Here is a 22,630-nt window from a genome sequence, read left to right on the forward strand (position 1 = left end):
ATACGTTTATGCTAGTTACCGACCATAAGCCCCTCTTGGGGATCTTTCGCCCGGAAAGACCGATTCCCGCGATGGCGGCTGCAAGAATACCGCGCTGGGCGCTACTGCTGAGTGCCTACTCATACAACATCGAGTATAAGCCAGGAAAAAGCAACATCACGGCAGATGCCTTTAGTCACTTACCGGTTCCCGGAATAGAGGACCAAAGCTCATGTTTTGCTGACGAAGATGCGCAAGGGTACATACTGCTGATCGAGCAGTTCAATGAGGCGTGATATCGGTCCAGCGACTAGCGGGACTCACAGATAACGATTTTCAATTACGGCAAATTCGTAGTTGGATACAGAACGGCTGGCCACAGCAGTTGCCGGAGTCACAGCTGGCGTTGAGCCCGTATTTTGACCGCAGGGACGAACTGACGCTGAGTCATGGACTTATCTACTGGGGGCACCGTGCGGTAATCCCAGCAAAGGCGAGAGAACAATGCTAGAGATGTTACATGCCACGGGCCAAGGTATTGCGGCGATGAAGATGTTCGCGCGCTCACTTTTTTGGTACCCCCGAGTTGACAGCGACATTGAACGTTTGGGCAAACTCTGCCAGGTTTGCGGACAAGCCTCCTGTATGCCACCACCGAAGCCCCCGTTAGCTGGCCGGACACGGGAGAAAGGTGGTCAAGATTGCATGGCGATTTTGCGGGGCCGGTCGATAATCACGTGCTGCTGATTGTCATTGACTCGCACAGGAAGTGGCTCGAGGCCATCCCAAAGAAGTCATAAGTTCCCTTATGACTTCCCATGTAGTCATAAGTTCCCTTATGACTATCGAAGCCTTGCGTATCATATTTGTACGATTTTTGTTTGCCAACTACTGTTGTGTTAGACAACGGACCGCAATTTACAAGTGACGAATTCCGCAGGTTCGTGGAGCGGTACAACGTCATCCACCTAACAACGGCACCTTACCACCCCCAGTCGAACGCGCTGGCCAAGCGGGCCGTTCGTACCATCAAGCAAGGGCTGGTAAAAACTGCGTAGGATCCTTTCAGACACGTCTCTCCCGGTTTATCCATCAGTATCGTCGAACTTCCCTAGGATGTGGAAAAACACCGGCCATGTTGTTACTTCGATACGAAATCCGCTCGTGCCTCGACAACGTTGTACTTATGTCCAGGACGGCGAAGGAGGTACCACAACGAACTTTTCAGAAAGGACAGTCGGTGTGGAGCCGTAATTACGGAAAAGGAAACAAATGGGAACCAGCTACAGTACAAGCGGTCATGGGCACTAGAATGGTTCGTGTGCGAGGCTCGCAGGAGGGCCAACAACGAAGACAACATGACCCATTGAAAAACCGAATTGTCCCCACAGAGCATGCGACTACAGTGGAAGCCCTACCCCCGGTCGTGGAGGGATCAACGGCCCCTAGTGGCGACCCCCGCGAAGAGGAGCTGGTCACGGAGCCTTCAAGGACCCCCGTGGATGACACCCCCGTCACCATCATCACTCAGCCAACGAGCCCGCTGAGGCGTTCTACTAAAAGACGGAAACCACCGGACCGTTACTCACCTTAATGGTGGAGGAATGCTGTCACAGACAGTGACGCTGCTATTATCTTATCCTAATCTACTTGCCCTCTTTTTTGTTGTTCTCTTCTTTCTTTTGTTCACTAACACACTAGCTGATAAAAAGGAGCAGAGCCATTGAATAAACGTTCAGACTGCCCGAAACGTTGTACGGGCCACTGCAGTGTGCACGCCCCTGAAAACGCGAACGTATGATATAATTATAAGAGTTGACGGGGTTTTCAGCGCCACGGATGCTGTTCAGGCGAGATCGATCACCGGGCCTGACGGGGTGTGTTCAAAGCTGCTCAAATTAACAAAACAATGTGTCGGGTGTTTTGCTTTGCAGCTGATTCTAGTAGTCTTTCGATACGGGTTTCATTCCGGCTGCATGATCATTGGCAAATGTAATTCCCATTGACAAGTTTCGTTGTAGGAAATTATGGGCCTATTTCGCTAACGTCCGTTCGCTGCAAACTTCTTGAGCCTATAATATAGTCATCTGTAATTAAACACTTCACTTCCAATAATACTCTTGTTCCTAGCTAGCATGGTTTTCAAAGAGGCCTTTCATATAAATTTTAACGTTTTGTATACAACATCATTGACTCATCCTCCTAAACTGACGCATGTTTTACCGATCTTTCAAAGTAATTTCTTCGTGTCCCTCACAGTCGTCTTATAAACACATTACAATAGCTTGAAATTAACGAAACTGTAATTACATGGATTCGATATTTTTTAACAATCGAAATCAATCACTTATCACCTGTGTCATCAGCTCACCCCCCCCCCCCCCCCCCCCCTAGATGTTAAATCGGGGGATCCCCAAAGATCTGGGTTTGGCGCACTTTTTTTTCCAGTATATATAAACGACCTTCCAAATGACCTTTCATAGAAAAAAATCGTCTATTTACCGACGTTTGTGTTGTTTACCGCCACATATCAGATAATGATGACTGTCTTGCTCTTCAAAGTGGCTTGGATACCCTACCTTTATGGTGTGATACATGACAAAGACAAATAAATGTAGTAAAAACAAAAAGTACGATATTTACTAACCGTCTTACAAGGCTTCACTATAATTACAAGACTATAAATTCTAATTTGGAAATAGTAATAGTAATAGTAATAGTAATCTTTAATAACTAATTCTTAGAGTCAGGATCAAGTTCCAGGTCTTGTCAAAGCCTCAAGGGCTTGTGGGACTAGACCCAGCAGTTGCAGCAAGCTTATTGAAAATGTTCACATTGTCACGTACACACACTCACACACACACACGTACAAACACGAATCACACACCGATGACATCTTCTGCTCCAGGCGCAAGTTCACATTTCTGTCGGTCTTGAAAAAGTGCAGGAAAACACGTAGTCTCATCAGAAAATAAACGCACACATACGCAAATACAGTAGCCCGAGAATACAATGAAGACCGTTGTCGTATCGGAAGCAGGAGCGAACTGCCAAGGCCCAACTTACTTCCTCAAAAAAAAAAAAAAAAAAGTACGCGCGCGTTTGTTTGCAGTATTGCTTTTCTTAAGGAAAACAGAAGCTTTTTATACTTTCCAAAAAGAAAAGAATGAAAGATATGCGCCAGTCACAGTTACTTTGAAAACTTACTTACACGATTACTTTCATAAAAAAAAAAAAAGTTTTTTGTGTTTTTTTCCATATTTTCACCAAGAAAAAAAGAAACAAAATCCTAGTGAGGTACAAATTATTTCTTACAATCACGTTTTTAATGATAGTTCAAAACGTGTAAACAAAAAAGTGAACTGAAAAGATTACCTTATAAAACTAAGGTAGAAAAAAAGAAGATGGATGGTCACTGTTTTCGCACATCCGAGAACATGCTTCTCAGACATTTTTTCAACATTTTGTTTGAGTGAATGGAAAGCAGAGATTCTGGAAGACCATTAAAAATTTTCGGGACATAAAATGTGCGCAGGCTTTCACCATAGTGAGTTCTCACCCTAGGAGTGACGAAACGTGGAACAGATCGGAGTTCACGAGATGGAGTAGACGCGAGTTTGAAATCACTTTCCCAGAAATGCCGCCAAACGACAGTTTGAAGGAAAAGCGAGTAAAAAGACGGCAACTCAAGTGAAATGAAGAGGTTAGCATTGGATGAAAAGTCGCTGTTGTATGCGACACTTTTTAGAATCCCTTTTAAAACTCGGTCAATTTTTAAATGCCAGGAGAGTGAACAATTGAAAAAGACAGTTATGCCGTACCTTAGTACGCTGTAAGCTAAGGCGTGCATTATGTTTCTTCTAACTGACAATGGTATAAAACCTTTAATATGGTACATCATGCACGACACGCTCCTCAACCGTTGACATACGTAAGACATATGAGTGTCCCATGTAAGATCACAATCAAAGTGAATACCTAAGTACTTTACTGAACTAACATATTCGACAGGTCTGCAATTACAACATGGACAATTGGAGCTGTGAAGGAATAGTGGAAAAGTCAAACTGACATTTTTTAAAGGATTACGGAAGCAGATCAGTTTTGTTTTCGAAGCATTTACACGTAGCTTGTTTGCCGAAAACCAGCCAATAATTTTGGTTGCGTCTGCCTGAAGCATTTCCAGCACGCTGGTAAACTAGGTGCCGAGAAAACAAAAGAGTGTCGTCCGCATATTTAAAAATTGTTGAATTTTTTGTTGCCGCAGAAATGTCATTTACGTAGAGGTTGAATAGTAAAGGAGAAAGAATGGAGCCCTGGGGAACTCCAGAAGTAAGGAAAACTTGAGAGCTGCGGACATTGTCTACTGAAACAACCTGTGTACGATTTGAAAGAAAACTCTTGAGCAATGTATGAAATGGTCCCCGAAAGCCGATTCTATAGAGTTTGTCTAAGAGGATGTTGTGGTTCACGGTGTCAAACGCTTTGGCTACATCAACGAAGAGGGCACACACATACATGTTATCGTCGAAGGAAGAGTGCACAATATCTGAGAATTTCTCAAGGAGATTAGTTGTACTACGACCAGCAACAAACCCGTATTGACTTGGCGAGATTAAATTGTATTTGTCGAGAAAACCGGACATAACAATAAAAATGTTTTTCTAATATCTGTGAAATGCAAGATAGTATTGAGATTGGCCTGTAGGATGACACTTGGGTTTGTGCGCCACCTTTGAAAAGAGGAACAACTATGGCTTGTTTTAAGTCATCAGGCACATTACCAGTTTCTATAACATTATTTATAAGAACGAGGAGCACGCTTTTTAAAGAGTCATAATTCCGACACAAGTCTCTAACTGTAAGGCCGTCTACACCCGCCGACCTGAGTCGCTTAAATCCAAACAGGTAGGACAGAAACTCAGCTTCTGAGAGAGAAGGAAGGAAAGCAGATTCATAGTGAAACGGAGTTCCGGGTGTCGAATCCACCGCGCTATCAATCGGCACAGTAATAGAGTTAGCGAAAAAATTATTAAACGCGTTGACAGTAGTCGCCATGTCAGTCCCAAAGTGTTTGCGTAATGTCTCAGTTACGTTCTTTTTTAGATAGCCACGAAGCTCATTGACGACAGTCCAAGTTTTCCTGGAGTCCGAACGAGCGTCCGATATTTTTTTAGCGAAATAGGTTCTCTTCGTTGACCGAATGAGGGCATTGACTCGATTTCTTTGCATCTTACATTCTAGTTCGAGAGAGGCATTGTTGGGGGACCTCCGAAACTTCTTCCACAGTTTTTCTTTGTGACTTATAGCTTCAAGAATATCTGGGGTGAGCCAGGGCAGTGAGGGGTTGCGTTTTTTAACATATACAACGGTCTTTGATAACTCCCGGAAATTTCTAATGATGTCTACAAACATTGAGTACAGGTTCGTGCTGTTAACCGAGGATAGGAATTCATTCCAATCATATTCTTTAATTAGTCGATCAAAAGTGTTGAAGTCAACCCGCTCTAAACGACACGCACTTTCGAAATTATTACCTTTTCTGGAGGGAAAAACACATTTACATGCGACACAATAATGATCTGCAAGCTTTTGTAAAATGACAGCGGAGTGTATGGAAGCATCTGGAGCTCGCACGTTTACATGATCTAGGCAGGATGATACCAGATTTTCATTTAATACTTCTTCGCGGGTCGCACTCTGAATGGTAGGTATGATTCCATGTTCGGCAAGTAGTGATAAATAATCACAAACACAATTTTTGGAAGTTTTCAGGGTGTCAATGTTGATATCTCCCACCAAATATAAATGTGCTTCATAAGAAAATTCTCTCAAATTTTCCCTCAGCTCCTCTAAGAAGCCAGAGCAGTTGGACGAAGGAGGTCGGTAAAGAGCAAGCAAGCAAACCGCATAGTTAGAATTAGAAACCTTTAGCATCAAGCTCTCCGAGCGTTGAAATGTGACATCAGTTTGAGTTGTTGACCATGAGTTCTTTATAAATACGCCGATTCCTCCTCCTCTAGTAATTGGCCGTGTATAAAAGAAATTTTGAAATCCTAAAATATTAAACTGTGACAGATGATTAGCACTGACATTGATTTCTGTTAGTACAATTGCATCAATTTGGTCCCGCATTTGATCAACAACTGTCTTAAATTCATCCCAGTATTTTCGAATACTGCGAATGTTTATGTGTAAGACCATGAAAGAGTCGGTTGAAGAAGAAGAAAACGAGCTATTAAACGAGAGAAAATCGGCGTACTGTAAAAAACTAGCCATGTCGGTTATGTGATTAGGTCCAGGTCACTTCTCTGCTGAATCCGAACCGGAGAAGCGCCCTCATCTTTTTTGGCATAGATTCGAGCATTTTTGACCCACACAAATTTGTAACCGCGTTCTTTTCCAAGAGTACGTGCCTGCCAGAAAAGTTCTCTGTTGGTTTGAGTTAAGCTGTCGTTGAAATACAGTCTTTCGGGTGGATTGTCACGAGAAAATTGCCTGAGCTTGCTACGAGCTTGCATCCATTTGTCTTTAGTGGCTACAGATGTAAACTTGACCAAAATAGGTGGTTTTATAGATCGTTTGCCTGGTAGCCTGAAAACCGACACGACATCAGCTGGTTGATGTCCCGGAATTCCTAGCTTGCCTGCCAGCCCCGCTAAGATGGAAGGGAGAGCCTCGTCGGGATTGACGGTCATTCCATGAATTTCCATAATATGTTGACGACCGCGTTGGTCAGCGTCGTTCATATCGGTTTGGAGGCTTTGGATAGTATGTGCCTGTTCGCAAACCGTGTCCTTTAGTGAAGCCACTTCCGTACGCAGCTCGTTCATGTCGGTCGCATGAGCAGACACCGTGCCGAGGAGGCTATCGTATTTCTTTCCTAGGAAGGAAATGGAAGTTTGAACCTCCTCCACAGTCACTTTCATGCGATCTATGGTAGGCTTGAGGAGCAAGAGCTCATTCACCTTTGCGGGAAGCTCGAGCAGTAAATTTACGCTAGCCTTCAGAGAAAGTATTGAATCTAGCTTTTCGTTGATGGTCAGGATTTGCGCCGCGAGTGTCGTGGTTTCGCAGGACGAAATCGAGTCAGAGCTAGCATCGACCCCGTCTATATCAGCACGATTGTTCTTAGAACGGCAAACTTTGCACCTCCATTTTTCTTTTTTGTCGGGGCTCATGGCAGTAAACGTGGACTCAGCAATGCCGGAACACGTTTTCCCGAGATGATAGTTATGCTCGCAAACTGAGCATGTCATGAGTCTACCATCAGGCAAAATGCCTTTTTGGCAAGCATCGCAAACAAGGGACATAATCGTCGAATTAAATGGCATTAAAAAGAGTAGAAAAAATGTAAGTGCTGTAAGCACACCTAGGCAGGTTACACCAGCGAAACAGTATATCAAGAGCAGCTTGGCACGGTCACCGAGAAAATGGAACTCCTCAAAGCACTGATGGTCGGTTACCGGCAAGGCTCGTCCGTGGATGTTCGCTGATTGGCCCAGGGTTGATGTTGAGTCGCAGAAAGTCGCCGAACGTCACGGATGGGCATGGGCAACGACTGCTGACTGAATGGTCGATGTATGGTAATGGCGGTGATGAACGGGGCTGCAGTCGCGATCTTCGAAGCAGTAACCCTTCATTCACACTGGAAGCGGATCCGCGTTCGCGACGCGGTTGCGAAAGCGGTTGTATAAAGATCCAGTGCAATTGCACGCGCATTTGATGTCATCGTGTGCGCGTACAATTGTACTGAATTCTTATACAACCGCTTTGCGAACGCGGATCCGCTTCCAGTGTGAATGAGCCCTAACTCGGAAGCCACGACTGGATGTCGATCCTTGAGCCGGTGAGATGAGGTCGCCTAACTCCCCGTTAAACCATTTAGCAGGCAAGTTAAAGGTCATCGAATAAAGATTTTAAATTACATTTCTCAGAGCGATTAGAACGAATGCCCGGACATATTCACTTCTTCTTCTTCAGTCAGAAAGTGTAAGTTCATACAAATACTGAGGCGTTCCATATAGAATACGGTACTAAGAGGGCAGATCCAACATTGGTTTTATTTTTATTACGAGGACATTTGTACATGAAAACGGTCCAAACTAAAATACTTGCGTACACCACTCTCAATAGGCCGAGGTTGGAATATAGAACTATTCCTTGAAACTTAAATCAAAAATACTTTATCGGCAGTATTGCTTCAGTATAAAGCAGGATAATTCGGTTCATACTAAAATATGGTCTCCTCTAAGTGTCAGTCAGCTTAAAGGTTTCATTGGTTTATGGCTGCTCAATCACAGGAGGTACCTCGCGACGATGTCCTATTCTCATAAAAGGTTTTATAGCTCATTCTAATTTTGTCAAGCTAACATTCTACCAGCCATGAGCAATTCCCCTCGTCATGATTGCTCTAACAATGTTAACATTCCATTTTACAAAACTAATTTCTTTAAATTTCCTCTTCGTTCTGGCCACGATTGACTCGAATGAGTTGACAAGTAAAATATCTTCATGTCACTTCTTCGTGATTCTTAATGACCCTGCACTTATCAACATGTCTCTCGCTCGCTTAGAAACAGCGTTTCTGATTCGTTTAAAGCATTAACTGTCCCATGGAGCGAGCCGACGTCATCAGCTTTGAAGCCGCGCCAATCGGCGCCTAAACTGCCCGATCCCAAAGGAGCGGAGTGAGATTTCGGCTTCGGTCCCATTGGCTGGCGCGCGTCATAGTTTCAAGAAACGAGGCTCCCATTGGGCGCTGCACGTCAGTTTCAACTAGAGTTCCAAATAAGACCAACACGGCGGCCCTGACGTCACGCAGCTGCGGTGGCGCTGTTGACGGCACGGCGCATGCGCACACGCTTCACTCCTTCCAAATTTGGTTTCCGCGCATGCGCAGTGCCCACACCTGGTGTGGGCAAACGCGGGCTTGTTTGTAAACAGCGTGTTGGTCTTGCTCCCTACGGGAGCCAGAGTTGCGCATTTGTTTTCCCCGCGCCGCCACGCCGCTATTCGCCGAGATCCATCACGTGAGGAGCAAAGCATCCGGTGGCGTGCAAGAAAGCCACCTTTACGGTCGCTCCGCCGGCGTTTCTCTTGCCCCGGCGTATGTTCCCCCGCTTTCCGCCTCCTTTTCCTCCTCTCCTGTTTTCCATGCGCGGCGGCGCGCGCGGCGCCGCTATTCGCCAAATTTAGTCACGTGAGGAGCAAAGCATCCAGCTTTGCTCCTCACGTGCGGGAAAGCCGGCGCTACGGCCACGCGCCGAGGCTGAATGCGCAACTCTGCTACCGTAGGTAGCATATACAGGAACTCTAGTTTCAACGGCCGCCAGCGCGCCGGTGCAAGGAATCGGCTGACGCGCTTGCGCAAACCGCCGGCGCGCGGGAAAGGGATCGGCCGTGCCGCCGCTGCGGAGGGCGGCGGCACGGCCGATGTCAGAGCAGCGCGGCCACTTGACGAAGTTAAGCGCTAGAACGACATTGATGCTTTCACAATCACAACTCATAAGAAGTGCTTAGGTGTACCTGGAGCCCTTTTTGTCTCTGCGTGGGTGATTGTTGGGACTATTCCCTGTGGAATTGTCATCAATATTTGTATCGGTGTCATTCAGTCGACTACTTCTTTCTCTTTTGTATAGATAGTATTTATAGAATTATACATATGTTTTATGTGATCCATTTTTCCTATATAACGCCACATTGGAGCATTTAGAGGTAATGAATTAAAGAAATAGCTAGGAAAAAAGCAGCGTGGTATATTTTCCCGCAGTGAAACATTTTTATTTGCTTTTTATTTTGCGTCCTAATTTTCTTGCAATATGACAATACTTTTCTTGTGTTAGTTTCTTTCGCGTTCTCATTTACTTGCGATAGGATGTTACGTCACCGACGACCGCAGTGAATGGTAGAAAGATTAAAGCTCAACGTTTCGTTGGCCTATGCAAGACCACTGTTTTGTGCTCGTTTTCAGCCTGATATACATCTTTTTTGCTTTACGATTTCTTTATTTAAAATACAAAATAATTCACATAAACAGGATCAAACAGACAAACGGTAAATAAGAAATTGGTTTCATTATTTTTCGAAAACATATTTGATTTTAATCAATATTGTAAAACCGATTCGATTTAAATCACGATATAAATACCCACTTGAATCACGATTTAAATCGTCTTGATTTTGTCTCATCACTCTGGGGTAAAGTCGTCATGTTTAACCTTCACCGGCTGACTTGCACCCTCGTTTTTATTGTTCTGACTCGCATGCGTTCACTATTTTAGAGCGATAGCTGTACATGGCAACCCTCAACGGACTTTCCTCGCTCGTGTTGCTCTGACGGCATGACGTCAACATGTCAAGCGACGACTTCATGTCACGCGACACTACAGTGCCACATGACGTTAGTGTCACGTGGCGTCATGTTCTGAGTGCGGCTTAAAGGTGTGCCAATTATTTATTTATTTATTTAATCATATTTGACCCGGACGTGTCTCGCGTCGTGCGCTCATTCCAGCCCTTTTACCTCTACCTTGCGCACCAATCTGTGCACTGTGGAAATGACGACGACCTCCTTCAAGCACCACAAGAGAACATAGACAAGTTTCCCTACATCGGTGAAAGGAATCGGACGATGTATGCAGGTAAGAGATGTCACTAAATTGAAGATGAACGTAACTGTGATCATACGAATTTAGGCTAGCCCTATAGCTATACTATAAACAGGTGGTTTGGTTTCAGTTCGAACCAGTTTATTAAAGAATGCTCTGAAAGATAAGTGTAGGTGAGTTATGCGGCCAAAAGAAGAAAATAAAAAGCGACAAATCGTCAGAAGTAGAATAATTAACTAACGTTTTGTTCATTACCCTTTTAATGCGTTAAAATAAATATGTGGCTCCGATGAAAAAATTCCTTAGCGTCATCGGAAACCACTATATTAGTTTATTTTAAAAAGACTTAAAGCCCGTATGGTTCGTGGAGGTGCGCTAAAATCTCCACTCATGCAACAGGCACAGGAATTTCGGCGCGAAAACGCGGATAACGATGTTAAAATCCGCGTTTTCGGACTGCTGGCCTTGCGCCTGTTGAGGGAGTGGTAACTTTATCGCGCTCCCGCGCTTCTCTCGTGCTTCAAGCAGTTCAAACGATTTAGTAACTTTCTGGAATCGGTGGACTAATGCGTCTCAGCTCGGAGCGTGGAGCCGAAGCTTGCGCTGGGAACCTTCTGGGTTCGATCCCCACCGCCCCCTTCCGTTTAGACCTGGATGAGTTTCGTATCGGCACGCGTTCGTGTAATCGCAAATGTGTGATTCAGATAAAAAAAAAAAAAAAACAGTTTAGCGGTATTACTGCAATGGCTAAATTTCTCATCTACAGCTAAGGGACCGGTCACCCGTTGAGGCGTACCAATTAAGGCTGTATGAACGTGCAAAGCGAGACAACATTTTTATTCAGTAATTTTTGAACGAACTAAAGGTCTGCCGGGTTTCTGATTGTTTTTGTTTGTGTGATTATTATCTACTACCACATTAGTTGGGTAAATTGTTCTATCAGTTTGAATAGCACAATTCTCTTGAAGATTCCGTGATATTTAAGTTTTGATTTTTATTTGTTTCTGATTTTCAATTATTACCCAACGAAACGGCCAAACGCGAAAGATGCCAAAACATAACTACCGAATGAATGTGTTTTGAGTATAAACTCTGCTTTTGTTTGTATATTAGTTTTCAAGTGTGAATCAATGCATAGATTGATGCGTTCTTTTTTAATGTCTTCCATGTAATAAAAATATAAACGAGGCATCGGTGGTCAAATATGTTAGTGCACCGCAGCTCGTAGCACTTGGAACGAAATTTCTCGCTGAAAATCCTTCGAAACCTGAGTGCGATAGACTACTTTAAAAAAATCCCTGCGTGCAACACTGCTCGCGTTCGATTATGAGACCTCTTTGGCAACATGGAGGAGTGTCATGGTTTCGATTTTAATTTCCCCGTTGGCGAAGTACTGCATCTCAGCGAGGCATATACGCAGGGCGTAACTAGTAACAAGTTGCTTCTACCTAGTTACTTTTTTGGTAACGGGTAACCTGTTTAGCTATGAGCTTTACAGGTTACTCGTTACTGAACAGCTTTATTAAAAATGTGCGCCAATGTACTCATGCGAGATAGCCGCAGTGTGCCGATTGAAATAATTTTGTCTTACGATCTATATACGTTTTTTTATGAAACATTGCCATTTGTGAAGACGAAGAGGAAAAATTGTTTCCTTTAAATCACAGCAAGCGGACTGCCTGAAGACTTGTAATTCTAACTAGTCTAAATATTCCTCATTCGACCCTTGAGAGAACAGCCCACCACAGTGACATAGGTGTGCCTCCTTAGAAGGACAGGTGGGGGAGCAGCGAGCCTACCGAGTTGCGTTGGTAGGGCGAAACTAACCCTCATGGCAACGACGTCAGAAAGAGTGCCTTTTCACTTTAGCCCTACCGTGACCGTATAAACCCGAACGTCAATCCTTTTTTAGAGCGCAGCTCTTAGGGGCCCGTTCCCGGCTTGAGCGGCGTCGGCGTCGGCGTCAGCGTAACCAAGGTCACCCCAAGGTCACGTGACCCCCCAAGGTCATCTCAAGATCACCCCAAGGTCACGTGACCCCCCCTGAGGTCACGTGACCCTTCCCCCGAGGTCAGGTGACCCCCCTCTTTCAAGGTCACGTGACCCCCCTCCCCGAAGTCACGTGACACCCCCGAGGTCACGTGACCTCCCCGATGACGTCATCGTCACTGATGACGTCACCGGCATCCGCATCGTCATCATCATCATCACTGATGACGTCACCAGTGACGTCACTGATGACGTCACCGGCATCCTCAACGTCATCGTCATCATCACTGATGACGTCATCAGTGACGTCACTGATGACGTCATTCGTGATGAAGACGATGACGATGCGGATGCGGGGGTCAAATGACCTGGGGGGGTCAAGTGACCCCCCCCCAGGTCACTTGACCCCCCCCCCCCTCCAGTACCCTCCCCTCCTCCTCCTCAAGAGCTGCGCTCTAATTCGGTGTTACACGGAGTTTTAAACGGCTTTCACTTTTGTTTTGGAACGCACAGGCATGGTGGATGCACTTGACGAGTCCATCGGGGAGGTGTTCCAAGCACTGGGCGACGCTGGCATGCTGGGGAATACAATCATCGCCCTCAGCTCCGACAACGGCGGGCTCCCGATTGGTGCCCACTCCAATCGAGGCTTCAACTTCCCCCTGCGTGGCGGAAAGGGAACCCTCTGGGAAGGAGGCTGCAGAGCGACGGGTTTCATCTGGAGTCCCCTGCTGAAGCGCAAGGGCGTCGTCTCGGACCAGATGATGCACGTCACCGACTGGCTTCCTACCCTTTACTCCGCAGCCGGTACGTTCCCGTGCAAGTTTCGGCACAGAATATATTATAGACGCTTGAAGCAGCTCTGCACGGGCGCCGCCGTAGCCGACCGTCAGTTTTTTTTGTTGTTTTGTTTCCTGTTATCATGTTTACTTCACTTAATCACTACCACGGCGGCATTGCAGGTTTTTGCCTTTTTTAAATTAATTGTGCTTTTGTCCCCAGGATTGCCCTTTGCGGAGGCTCATCAGTACCTGTTTCAGTGGCTCCGCATCTGGCTAAGACGAGAGAGGGTCAGAAATGGCCGCTTTAGCCTGGCGCGTGTGCAAGGCGTCTATGCGGAGAGGGCGTCGTCTTCTTGTTGCGCAGGAGTTGCGCAGACGTCCGAACGACGCCGAGCTCCGATTGGCTCTGATAAAAGAATAGTGGGTAGACCTTAAAGCAAGCTGCCTTGAGGTCTATTCAAAATCCTTCAATCAGAACCAATCAGAGATCAACGTCTTTCGGACGTCACCACAATCCATGTTAAAAAAGCAGATGAACTTGCGCTCCGCATACCTGGCACCTAAAGCCACGGACACACAGCTAGTACATCCTTCATAAGACAGTGTGCATACACTGCCTGTGGTATGTTTCTTACTGTATGGGGGAGAACACGATGACGACGCTCATGGCAGGACGATCGAATTTGTAGCTCTAACAAGACTACATTATTTTATGGTTATTTTTGGGTTTATTGACCAAATATTTCCCTGGTTCTTTAAGGATACGAGTTCTTTCTGTGCCAAATCAGGAGCTGTGACTCCTCCCAACAGACGCCACGTAAAATGAGCCTACCGAATCCACCACAACCTAATTAGGATAAATCTAGATCTGCCGAATCACATAACAAGCCCTATAAGACTCATGATAGTGTCATGAATGACTTCGAGGACGAAGCTGGGTGGAAAACCCAAATGCCGAAGAAGAGACGACACGGCTTAAATTCAAGCGAGCACAGAATCATAACCCAACCGGGTTATAATCTCACAGTCATTGTTAAGCCTACCGAACCAACCAGGATCAGTGATCTCTATGCCTATCTGCTGAATCGCGCTTGACTAGCTCCGCCGATGGACAAGAGTGCGGCAACGGTCGGCCATCTTTTTGGTAGAGTTATATTATCTCTAGCCATCATAGTAATATGGTGAACAGCTCAATGGCGGGAGGCAGCCATAAAATAGCCGTGGATCTAGTACACTGTACCGTGGGTGATATTTCGTTCTTGATTGAAGTTGTTAGACGAAGAGATCCTTGAAACACGGCGTGACCGGTAGCCTCATCTTTGAGAACCCTTCGAAAGTTCTACGAAAGCGCAGCACGGGGGGAAAGCAGCGCAGCTCGCACCGAAAGCAGACTCCGTACCGGCGTCTCAACGAGGTAGAGGGCCTTAGAGTGATAAACTAGTATACCGTTCATCAGGCAAAAGTGACCCCCGATTGGCCGCCGCCATGTTGTACAATTTTGACCACTAGACACATGACCAGGCCAAATCTATGACGTAACCAGACCAAATCTCTGGCGTCAACGATAAGATGGCAGCGCCCAGTGCGTGTCGGAAGCGTTGTGGGCGTTGATCGGAGTGTGTGGATTTCGTGTGGGGAATTCGGTTTTTCAGGGTTTTGTGTGCTCTCCCGCGTAGGAATAACGTGAAGTATGAGGGAATGAGGCTTTTCTTTTTTATTTAATTTAGATTAAGCCAGATTCGGTCCCGTGCTTCTCGTACGGGCTCGGATCACTAACTCGGACATCGCTCGGTCGTTCAAGTTTAATTAAAATATCCGCAATCGTTAACCACGGGAGCTCCTCGATAATCGCTGTGTCGAAGGATACGTCGAACCCATCCGGAACACGGAGTCTAAAGGTATGTAGGACGTAACCAGAACACGGAGTTCTAACGGTACGGCGGACATGCCCGGGCAATTTTCTTAGGTCAACGGTCAAGATTCGCATTTGAAGCAGCGAGAGAAGTGTTGAAATCTCCGAACTGCTGGGTGCTGAGCTATCTACAGACCACTTCACTATGCGATCCGTAGTGACGTGAAAAAGACCGACGGCGATCACTCCGGGCGGACGGCGGCTCCCGGCCGCCTGCCGGGTGCCTTCTGTGAAGGGGCGACAGTCGTGTAAGCAGTACTGTACCAGCTTCTCTTATAGTTATGTTGTTCTCGAGCAGCTTCCCGATCACTAAACCCCGCAAACGCGTGCCGAACTTTCAAAAGGTGTCTGCCAACCTGGAAAGCCTTGAACTCGGAATTTCGGATCATCTGGGAAAGTCAGGGAATCATTCAAAAAGTGGGCTAAATAAGGGAAGACGACTAGTGAAAGCGGCATGGCGGTTGCTCGTCGGCACGGCCATGCTGAATGACATTGCCGAAATGTCATCCTTCGACTCAAAAACTCAAGGAATTTGATCAAAATAGTCAGGGAAAAACTTGGAAAAGTCGGGGAATTTGAAATCAGTAGATTGTTAGACACAATGTTTGATTTTCTTGGCACTCCACGCGTTTTCACACACGACAGGCACACGCCCGTGTATCACACGGCAGCCAGGCCAAGCGGCTGCCAGCCACTTATGCAAGGTCGATAAGTCGCAAGCGTGGAACGCTTTCGGACTGCTGTAAATACACCAGCGGGAGCATCCGGTCGCAGTCCGACTGCCCACGCTAGGACACCCGACACAGACTCCGCGTCCTGGGTACGTCTGACGTATCTTTAGATTTTGCATCCTAGGTACGTCAGACCTATCTTTAGACACAGCGCCTGATAATAGTAGTGAATAGGGTCACGTTCAGTGTGCAAGTCACTTTATTACACTCAGAGAGCTGAATTCCACTCGCGTTGCGCAGGTAGTTCCCGAGCTAGGCATGCACTTGAAGACTATGTTTCACTCTTTCATAAAGCAAGCTTTGCGGGACCCCTCCGCCCTTTTGCACCCATTCGCAGGTCGTGTCGCCTTTCCTCACGTAACTCCCGCAGGTCCAGCGAGTTGCCGAGCCGCTGTAGCCCCGGCGTCGCTCGGTACATACAAGAGGCGGCTCACGTCGGTTGTCCAGCAGCACACTGAAGGGACGCAAAGCTCGCAGCCTCCTTGGTGCATGCAAGACGAGGCTGAGCACGCCTCCAAGCTCTTCTGACGCACATGTGCACTCCAATGAGACCGGTGTCGCACTGGCAGTCTTGTTGGTCCTTGGGGGCCGTCGAGGAGTGCCAGAAAGCAGAATTCCATCCTTCTTGCGCAGGTAGTTCCCCAGCTAGTCACTTTCTTGAAGACGACGTCGCACCCTCTCTGGGAAGCAAGCTTCGGGATGCTCTTGTGCACCCATTTGCAGGTCGGAACTGGAAGACACCGGACACCTTGAAATCGATCTTAAGGCTCAAAAGAAGAGAAGCAATTATGTATTCCACTCCATAACGAGGATGACTTCCCTCCTTTTGAAAGTTTCACAGGCAAAACTACTCCAGACGCCTCAGCAGCTCCTACAGCACAGTCTCGACCAAGAACTCAGCATTCTAACGCTCCAACAGCTACTGCCAATAAAGGCCCTTCAAGAGGTCTGGTCCGGTGAACCCGAAAACACAGCCAGTCACCTGCTAATACTAATATAATAATGCAACACATAAGCCCCAAAGCTTCGGAAGTGCGATTTGTACGTTAGCCATACAGCTACGCATCTTTGTCACGTATCTCAATTTTTCATTCGCACAAGCACTGGTTACAGTAATCGACATAATCTTGCCATTTTCCAGCTCCTGGTTTTAGTACTCTCGCCTTAATAAGGCCGGACTGCAATCGACAAAACAATTACTTCCTCGCTGCGTAAGACGCAGTTTAATACCTCAGATTCTTCAGTGGAATGTTAATGGACTACGAAAACAGATAGACGACTTTCGGCAATATAGACAAAGGCACCAAATTGAAGTGCCAGCCCTCCAAGAGGCAAACTCCAAACCATAATCGATTCGTCTATCGCCCTGTGTTATCTACAAAAGTACGCCTCGGACAACCTTCATTGCGTGCAATCCTCTCGCGATGCGCACCATTTTCCCTGTTTCTTGGGGCTTTTTACGCCCACAACGAGCCCTTGGGGGATGAGAAAACAACACCTCACGGGCGAATGCTAGAGGATGTCGCAACTGCCCTTGGTCTTCACAGCTTGAACGACGGAGTAGCAACCTTCGTACGACCTAGCGTGGAGAGAAGTGTACTTGACCTTAGCTTCACTACGGCCCCATTACGAGCCTTGTGGTCAACTGAGCCTGATAGCTGGTGCAACGACCACCTACCAATCAATATTACTTCCCTAGGAAGAGGCGCCACCACGAAAAAAACTAGCAACGTGACTAACTGGGATGCTTACCGCGTGATCTTTGCCGAAATAATGTCTCTAGGCAATATGGATTACACGAAAGCCGTCTCCAATGCGCTATCCAAAAGGACCTGAACCGTGATCATTCCCAAATACCGGCCAGATCCTTACCTAACAAACCTCAAGTTACGTGCCTCGCGACGCCGGGAACAGTGCCGAGTACTTAAAGCATCAAACGAAAGGACATTCATCGGTATAAAAAAAAATAAACAAAGCATTCCGCAAGCACACCAAACTATTCCAAAGAGGAAAATGGCGGCATCGTTGCGAGTCGCTTCACTCTTCAGGTGGAGGAACACAAGCGTGGCGCATAGCCCGTGTCCTTGCCGGGCACGCTGTTCCACTGTCACCGGTTCTCAGTTTTGCCATCGTCCAGAACATCACCGTGGCTAAAGCAGTAGAGTTCCTTGTCGATGAATTCACCTCTTTCGCTGTTTCACCCCAAGGCTATGCCGCGCATAGAACCACTACAAACACTTTACCAACAACACCGGCCGCTAGCGACGCGGACTTCACGATGAAGGACCTGCAACATGTTCTTCGCCGCTCTGCTGGCAAACCCAGAGCTCCAGGGACCTTTCAGGCCTTGCTCAATTTAGATGCAACGGTCCTTCCGGGCCTTTTGGAATATCTGAATGATATTTGGCGCTCGGTTGTTTTGCCATGCGCATCGCTCACATCTGAAGTGGTTCCCATTCACAGACCAGGGAAACCATCCAGTGATACCAGTTCCTATAAGCCTATCTCCCTCACTTGCTGTACCGGCAAGGTTTGGAGCGAATGATAATGAGACGCCTTGACTGGCAGCTTGAGACATCTGGCGCTGTACCTCATCAGCTACCAGGCTTCCGACAACGGCGGTGCACAACAGACGCGATTGGCGACCTTGTGTCAGACATGGAACAATCGAAGGCAACTCGCCAAGCTACCTCGGCAATATTCTTTAATATCAAAAAGGCCTTTGACTCTACCTACACGAAATTATTCTCGCTCAGCTAATCAGGCTTGGTGTTACCGGCCGAGCATTCGCTTTTTTTGTGCATTCCTGACAGGGCGTACAATTTGCGTTCTCTTAGAAGCTGCGCGCAGTTCGCAACAGAAAGTAGCCCAGGGTGTTCCTCAGGGCAGCGTCATTAGCCATTTTTTGTTCAATGCAGCAGTGGCACCTCTGCCGCTGGCTTTGCAGCCCTTGGACACCCCTTTCCATCCATTGACATCGATATTTACGCTGAAGATGGTGCTCTCTCGGCTAGTTCCCTAACTAGCTCATACATAACATGCAGCGAACATTCCAGCTAGGCCTCGCCGCTCTGGTTGTCGCCGCTCTGAGCGTCCTCCTAGATCGTCGAGTCTTCTGGCGATTAGCAGTCGAGACAACCATTATCAGATGTCGCCGACACCTCAACGCTATCCGTGTAATTATTCTCAACAGACGGGGGACTTTACAGGCAATGATGATGCAACTCTATGGAGGTCTTATTTTTTCAAGGTTGCTATACGCACTGCCACGGGTGCACCTCGGCAATGCCCGGAGCTCAGCAGTTGAGACTCTTCAGATAGTGACAAACCGTCTGTGCCTTGAATTACACAGATATTCACCAAACGTTCCAACACCGCTGGAAGCGAGGGTAAACCTAGTCGAAAACCACGGTAGAATTGATCCTCTGGCACATAAGGAAGCGAACAGCTCCACTTGTGAATCGCCTTCGCCAACGCCCGCTCTCTTGCCCTAATTCTTTGGCAATGGAGTTTATTGTCTTTATTGGTGTTCCGGACACCGACTACCCGGCACCATCACCACATGTGGTTGGTGTCCTGGTTTACCTTACGGCACATGGAGTAAGCTTTGTTTGGTGCAGAGCACACAACCTTGATGTCCTGCCTTGCAGCTATCTTTTTTAACTTCTGTGTTATTCCATGGATGTAGGGTAATATTGCAATATTTTGTTTATCTTTTGCTTGCTGCGTTACACCTGTGCCTGATGTTTTGCTCTTCATTTTTCTGGAGACCGGTTCACACACGCTGACTAAGAGAACTTTTGGATATCCACAGTCTCGTAAACGGGAAGTTTGTCTTTTAAAACTGAATTCATTATTATGGTGGCCTGATTTCTTTAAAGGGCAACTCCGCTCAATTTTGAAAATTTGGAGTTAGTGGATGATGTTACCTTGCAAAGCAGTCATAAACGACCCTGCATACTCTTTTCCCCGAAAAGTAAATTAATTTCCGACTAATCTTGAAAGAAGCAAAATCGCAAAACGAAACCGAAACTTCGGCAAGGATGGGCAACACTATCGTCAGCGTCTACAGTCGAGAGCATGCACACACCACGTGGATACAAAGGGTCACGTGGCCTTCCGCACGTACAGGCGCTGCACACACGTCGTCTGCATCACATCGGCTGCACAGGACGGCTCCCGCTTCATTTCCGTAGTGAACCGAAACACACAACGAGGTAAGTTCTTGTCAAGGTATATTTTGTACGCAATTGTAGTAGATGCAAGCTGGGCCTGTAGCCGCCGTCATATCTTATTTTATGCGGGGAAGCTTGTCAACGCTACGTTCTCGTGCACGCTGCACGCGCTTGCACGCTGGGAGAGCTGTATTGCTAACCTGAACGGGTCTGAGGAAGGACTGTTGCAACGTAGTCAGCATGTGTGGCTTCTGTTCGTTGTTCTAATAACTTATGTGGTGCGACCGTTCGTTGTTCTAAATTCCGATTACGTAGTTCCAATAGCCCCCGTGTATATGAACCCATGCAACTCTCCGATAGAAACGACTGACAGCAGGAGACAGTGAACGTACGCATCGTGCATCGTGCTAACATTGCCCCGCGAGAAAGATACATCTCGAAAGCCCGCGATCGCGTATTGAAAACGTGTTCTGGTTGCATGAGCAATCGCTCAACACTTGTCTATGCCAAAGCGATGTGCTGGAGTAATATTTGATTGCATATGTTGCCGACGTAAAATCGCGTTAGCCACTCAATTTCCTGGCTGTCGAGATCTGAACATGATGGAGCCACCGCTGAGCCGTCTGCTGTCGGGGAAGCTGTGCCGCGTGCGAAGATCGACGGCACGGCGTCCGGCTTCAGCTTCGCGTACTTCGTCGAGAAGCCACAGTCAGCTAACACGCGCATATTTCGCTCGTAACATTCGGGCAAGAAGTGATCGGAACAGATCAATATCCTGGCAGTTGGCGACAAGGACTTCTTGGGGTCCCATAGGTACAGGGCGTCCGTCCAAAGTTTCCGCCGCTCAATGTCGCCAGGAAACCTGTGGAAGAAAGGACTCCTGGGCTGTTTAGCTGGTAGTTCGGGCAGCCAGCGACACAACAACGTAAGCCACTGCCTTTGCGCTTTCTGCCAGCCATTGCAAAGGCACACCAGGAACAAATCTACGCGCCTCTTGCCTAAATAAAACAACGAAAGATGAACACGGCACAACCAGCACAATGGCAAAGACGCAACCGGAGCCTCCGCGTTCGCTCGCAGATCACGTGGACACCGCCTCCGAGGTAGAGTAGGTGGAGTCACAATAGTTGGTAGACTCAGAGGGCAGAGTGACCGCCGGGGGCGCCGAGCGAGGCGCCGCCTGTAGATTCTGTACCTCGAAACGAAAAAACGAAGAAAACACCTGCGCATGCTACAAACGTCACTGACGGTGGAAGCGGCGGAAACAGATCGGCGGAAGTGCAGTGTTGGCTGCGCCGCACGTTCCCGCTATAGTTAGCCGATATTGTTACTTTCGCGCTTGTACAACTATTTAGACGGAATTCAATTCCAATATTTGACTTGTAGCCTTTCTAGATTATACTGAATAGAATTACATTGTTTTCTCAGTAGCAAAAATTGAGCGGAGTTGCCCTTTAAGGCCGATAGAAGAGCGGTGTCCGCAACACTTCGTTTTGTGGTTTTGGAATGTCTTGAATCAAAGCGAAGAACTCCTTTGCTTGACCTGGGTTCATACATCCACCAAAGGTGTTTATCTTTGAGTTTCAGTTTGAGATCAAGGAACTTAATACCCCTGTCCACGGGTAGTTCGTGTTTAAAAACCAATTCTGGGCAGCATTCTTGGAACCACTCCAGGACTGTCAGTTTGCATTCACTGGTTCTATCCCCTACCTCTTTCGTATGTAGTATCAGAAAATCATCAACATACCTGAAGATGGCCATGATTCTATTGTCTTTTAAGTTATCCTTGATGGTCCTTCTACGTGCTGCCAGGAACAAATGAAACAGTTGAGGGGCTATGCGAGACTCAATGCACCCTCCACTTTTTTGTTGAAAGTGTTTAAAAGACAATTTCCCGCTTACGAGACTCTGCATATCCGAATGTTCTCTTGGTCAGCGTATGTGAAAAAATCTCCACTAAACTGAAGAGCAAAACATCTCGCACGGGTGGAACGCAGCAAACAAAAGATAAACAAGAGATTGCACTATTATCCTAGATTCATAGAATAACACACAAGTTAAAAAAGATAACTGCAAGGCAGCACATCTAGGTCGTGCGTTCTGCACCAAACAAAGCTTACTCCATGTGCCGTAAGGTGATCCAGGAAACCAACCACATAAAAACATGCAACATCGCTCACAGGGCACGATACGCCCCATGTGAAACAGGGGTTGTTTTTCACATTTCCTTATTGTGTGGCAAGTCTTACATTGGCCAAACTGGTAGATGCCTTAACGACAGGACAGGAGAACACACAGCATCGTTAAAAGACACTATAGCTGGTCATCTACCAGCCTATTGCCGCAACTGTGATTTCATTGCAGAGTTCAACAGCATCACCATCATCGCAAAACAAGAACGAGTATGCACGAGAGATGCTCGAGACCTTAGCCATCGAGGAAAACGAAGCAA

The 22,630-nt window shown here is 46.8% G+C and overlaps 1 protein-coding gene across 1 annotated transcript in view; it reads left to right on the forward strand.

Moving 5' to 3' along the window:
* LOC8040940 (arylsulfatase B-like) overlaps positions 1 to 22,630 on the forward strand; it is a 65,110-nt gene that overhangs the window by 24,853 nt on the left and 17,627 nt on the right. Inside the window, exons 6-7 of the mRNA XM_040205920.1 lie at positions 10,496 to 10,622; positions 13,092 to 13,385. Coding sequence (XP_040061854.1) covers positions 10,496 to 10,622; positions 13,092 to 13,385 — 421 coding nt within the window. The remainder of the gene's footprint in view (positions 1 to 10,495; positions 10,623 to 13,091; positions 13,386 to 22,630) is intronic.

This window comes from Ixodes scapularis, unplaced genomic scaffold (assembly GCF_016920785.2).
Source record: "Ixodes scapularis isolate PalLabHiFi unplaced genomic scaffold, ASM1692078v2 PGA_scaffold11__112_contigs__length_91849675, whole genome shotgun sequence".
NCBI classification, from domain to species: Eukaryota; Metazoa; Arthropoda; class Arachnida; order Ixodida; family Ixodidae; genus Ixodes; species Ixodes scapularis.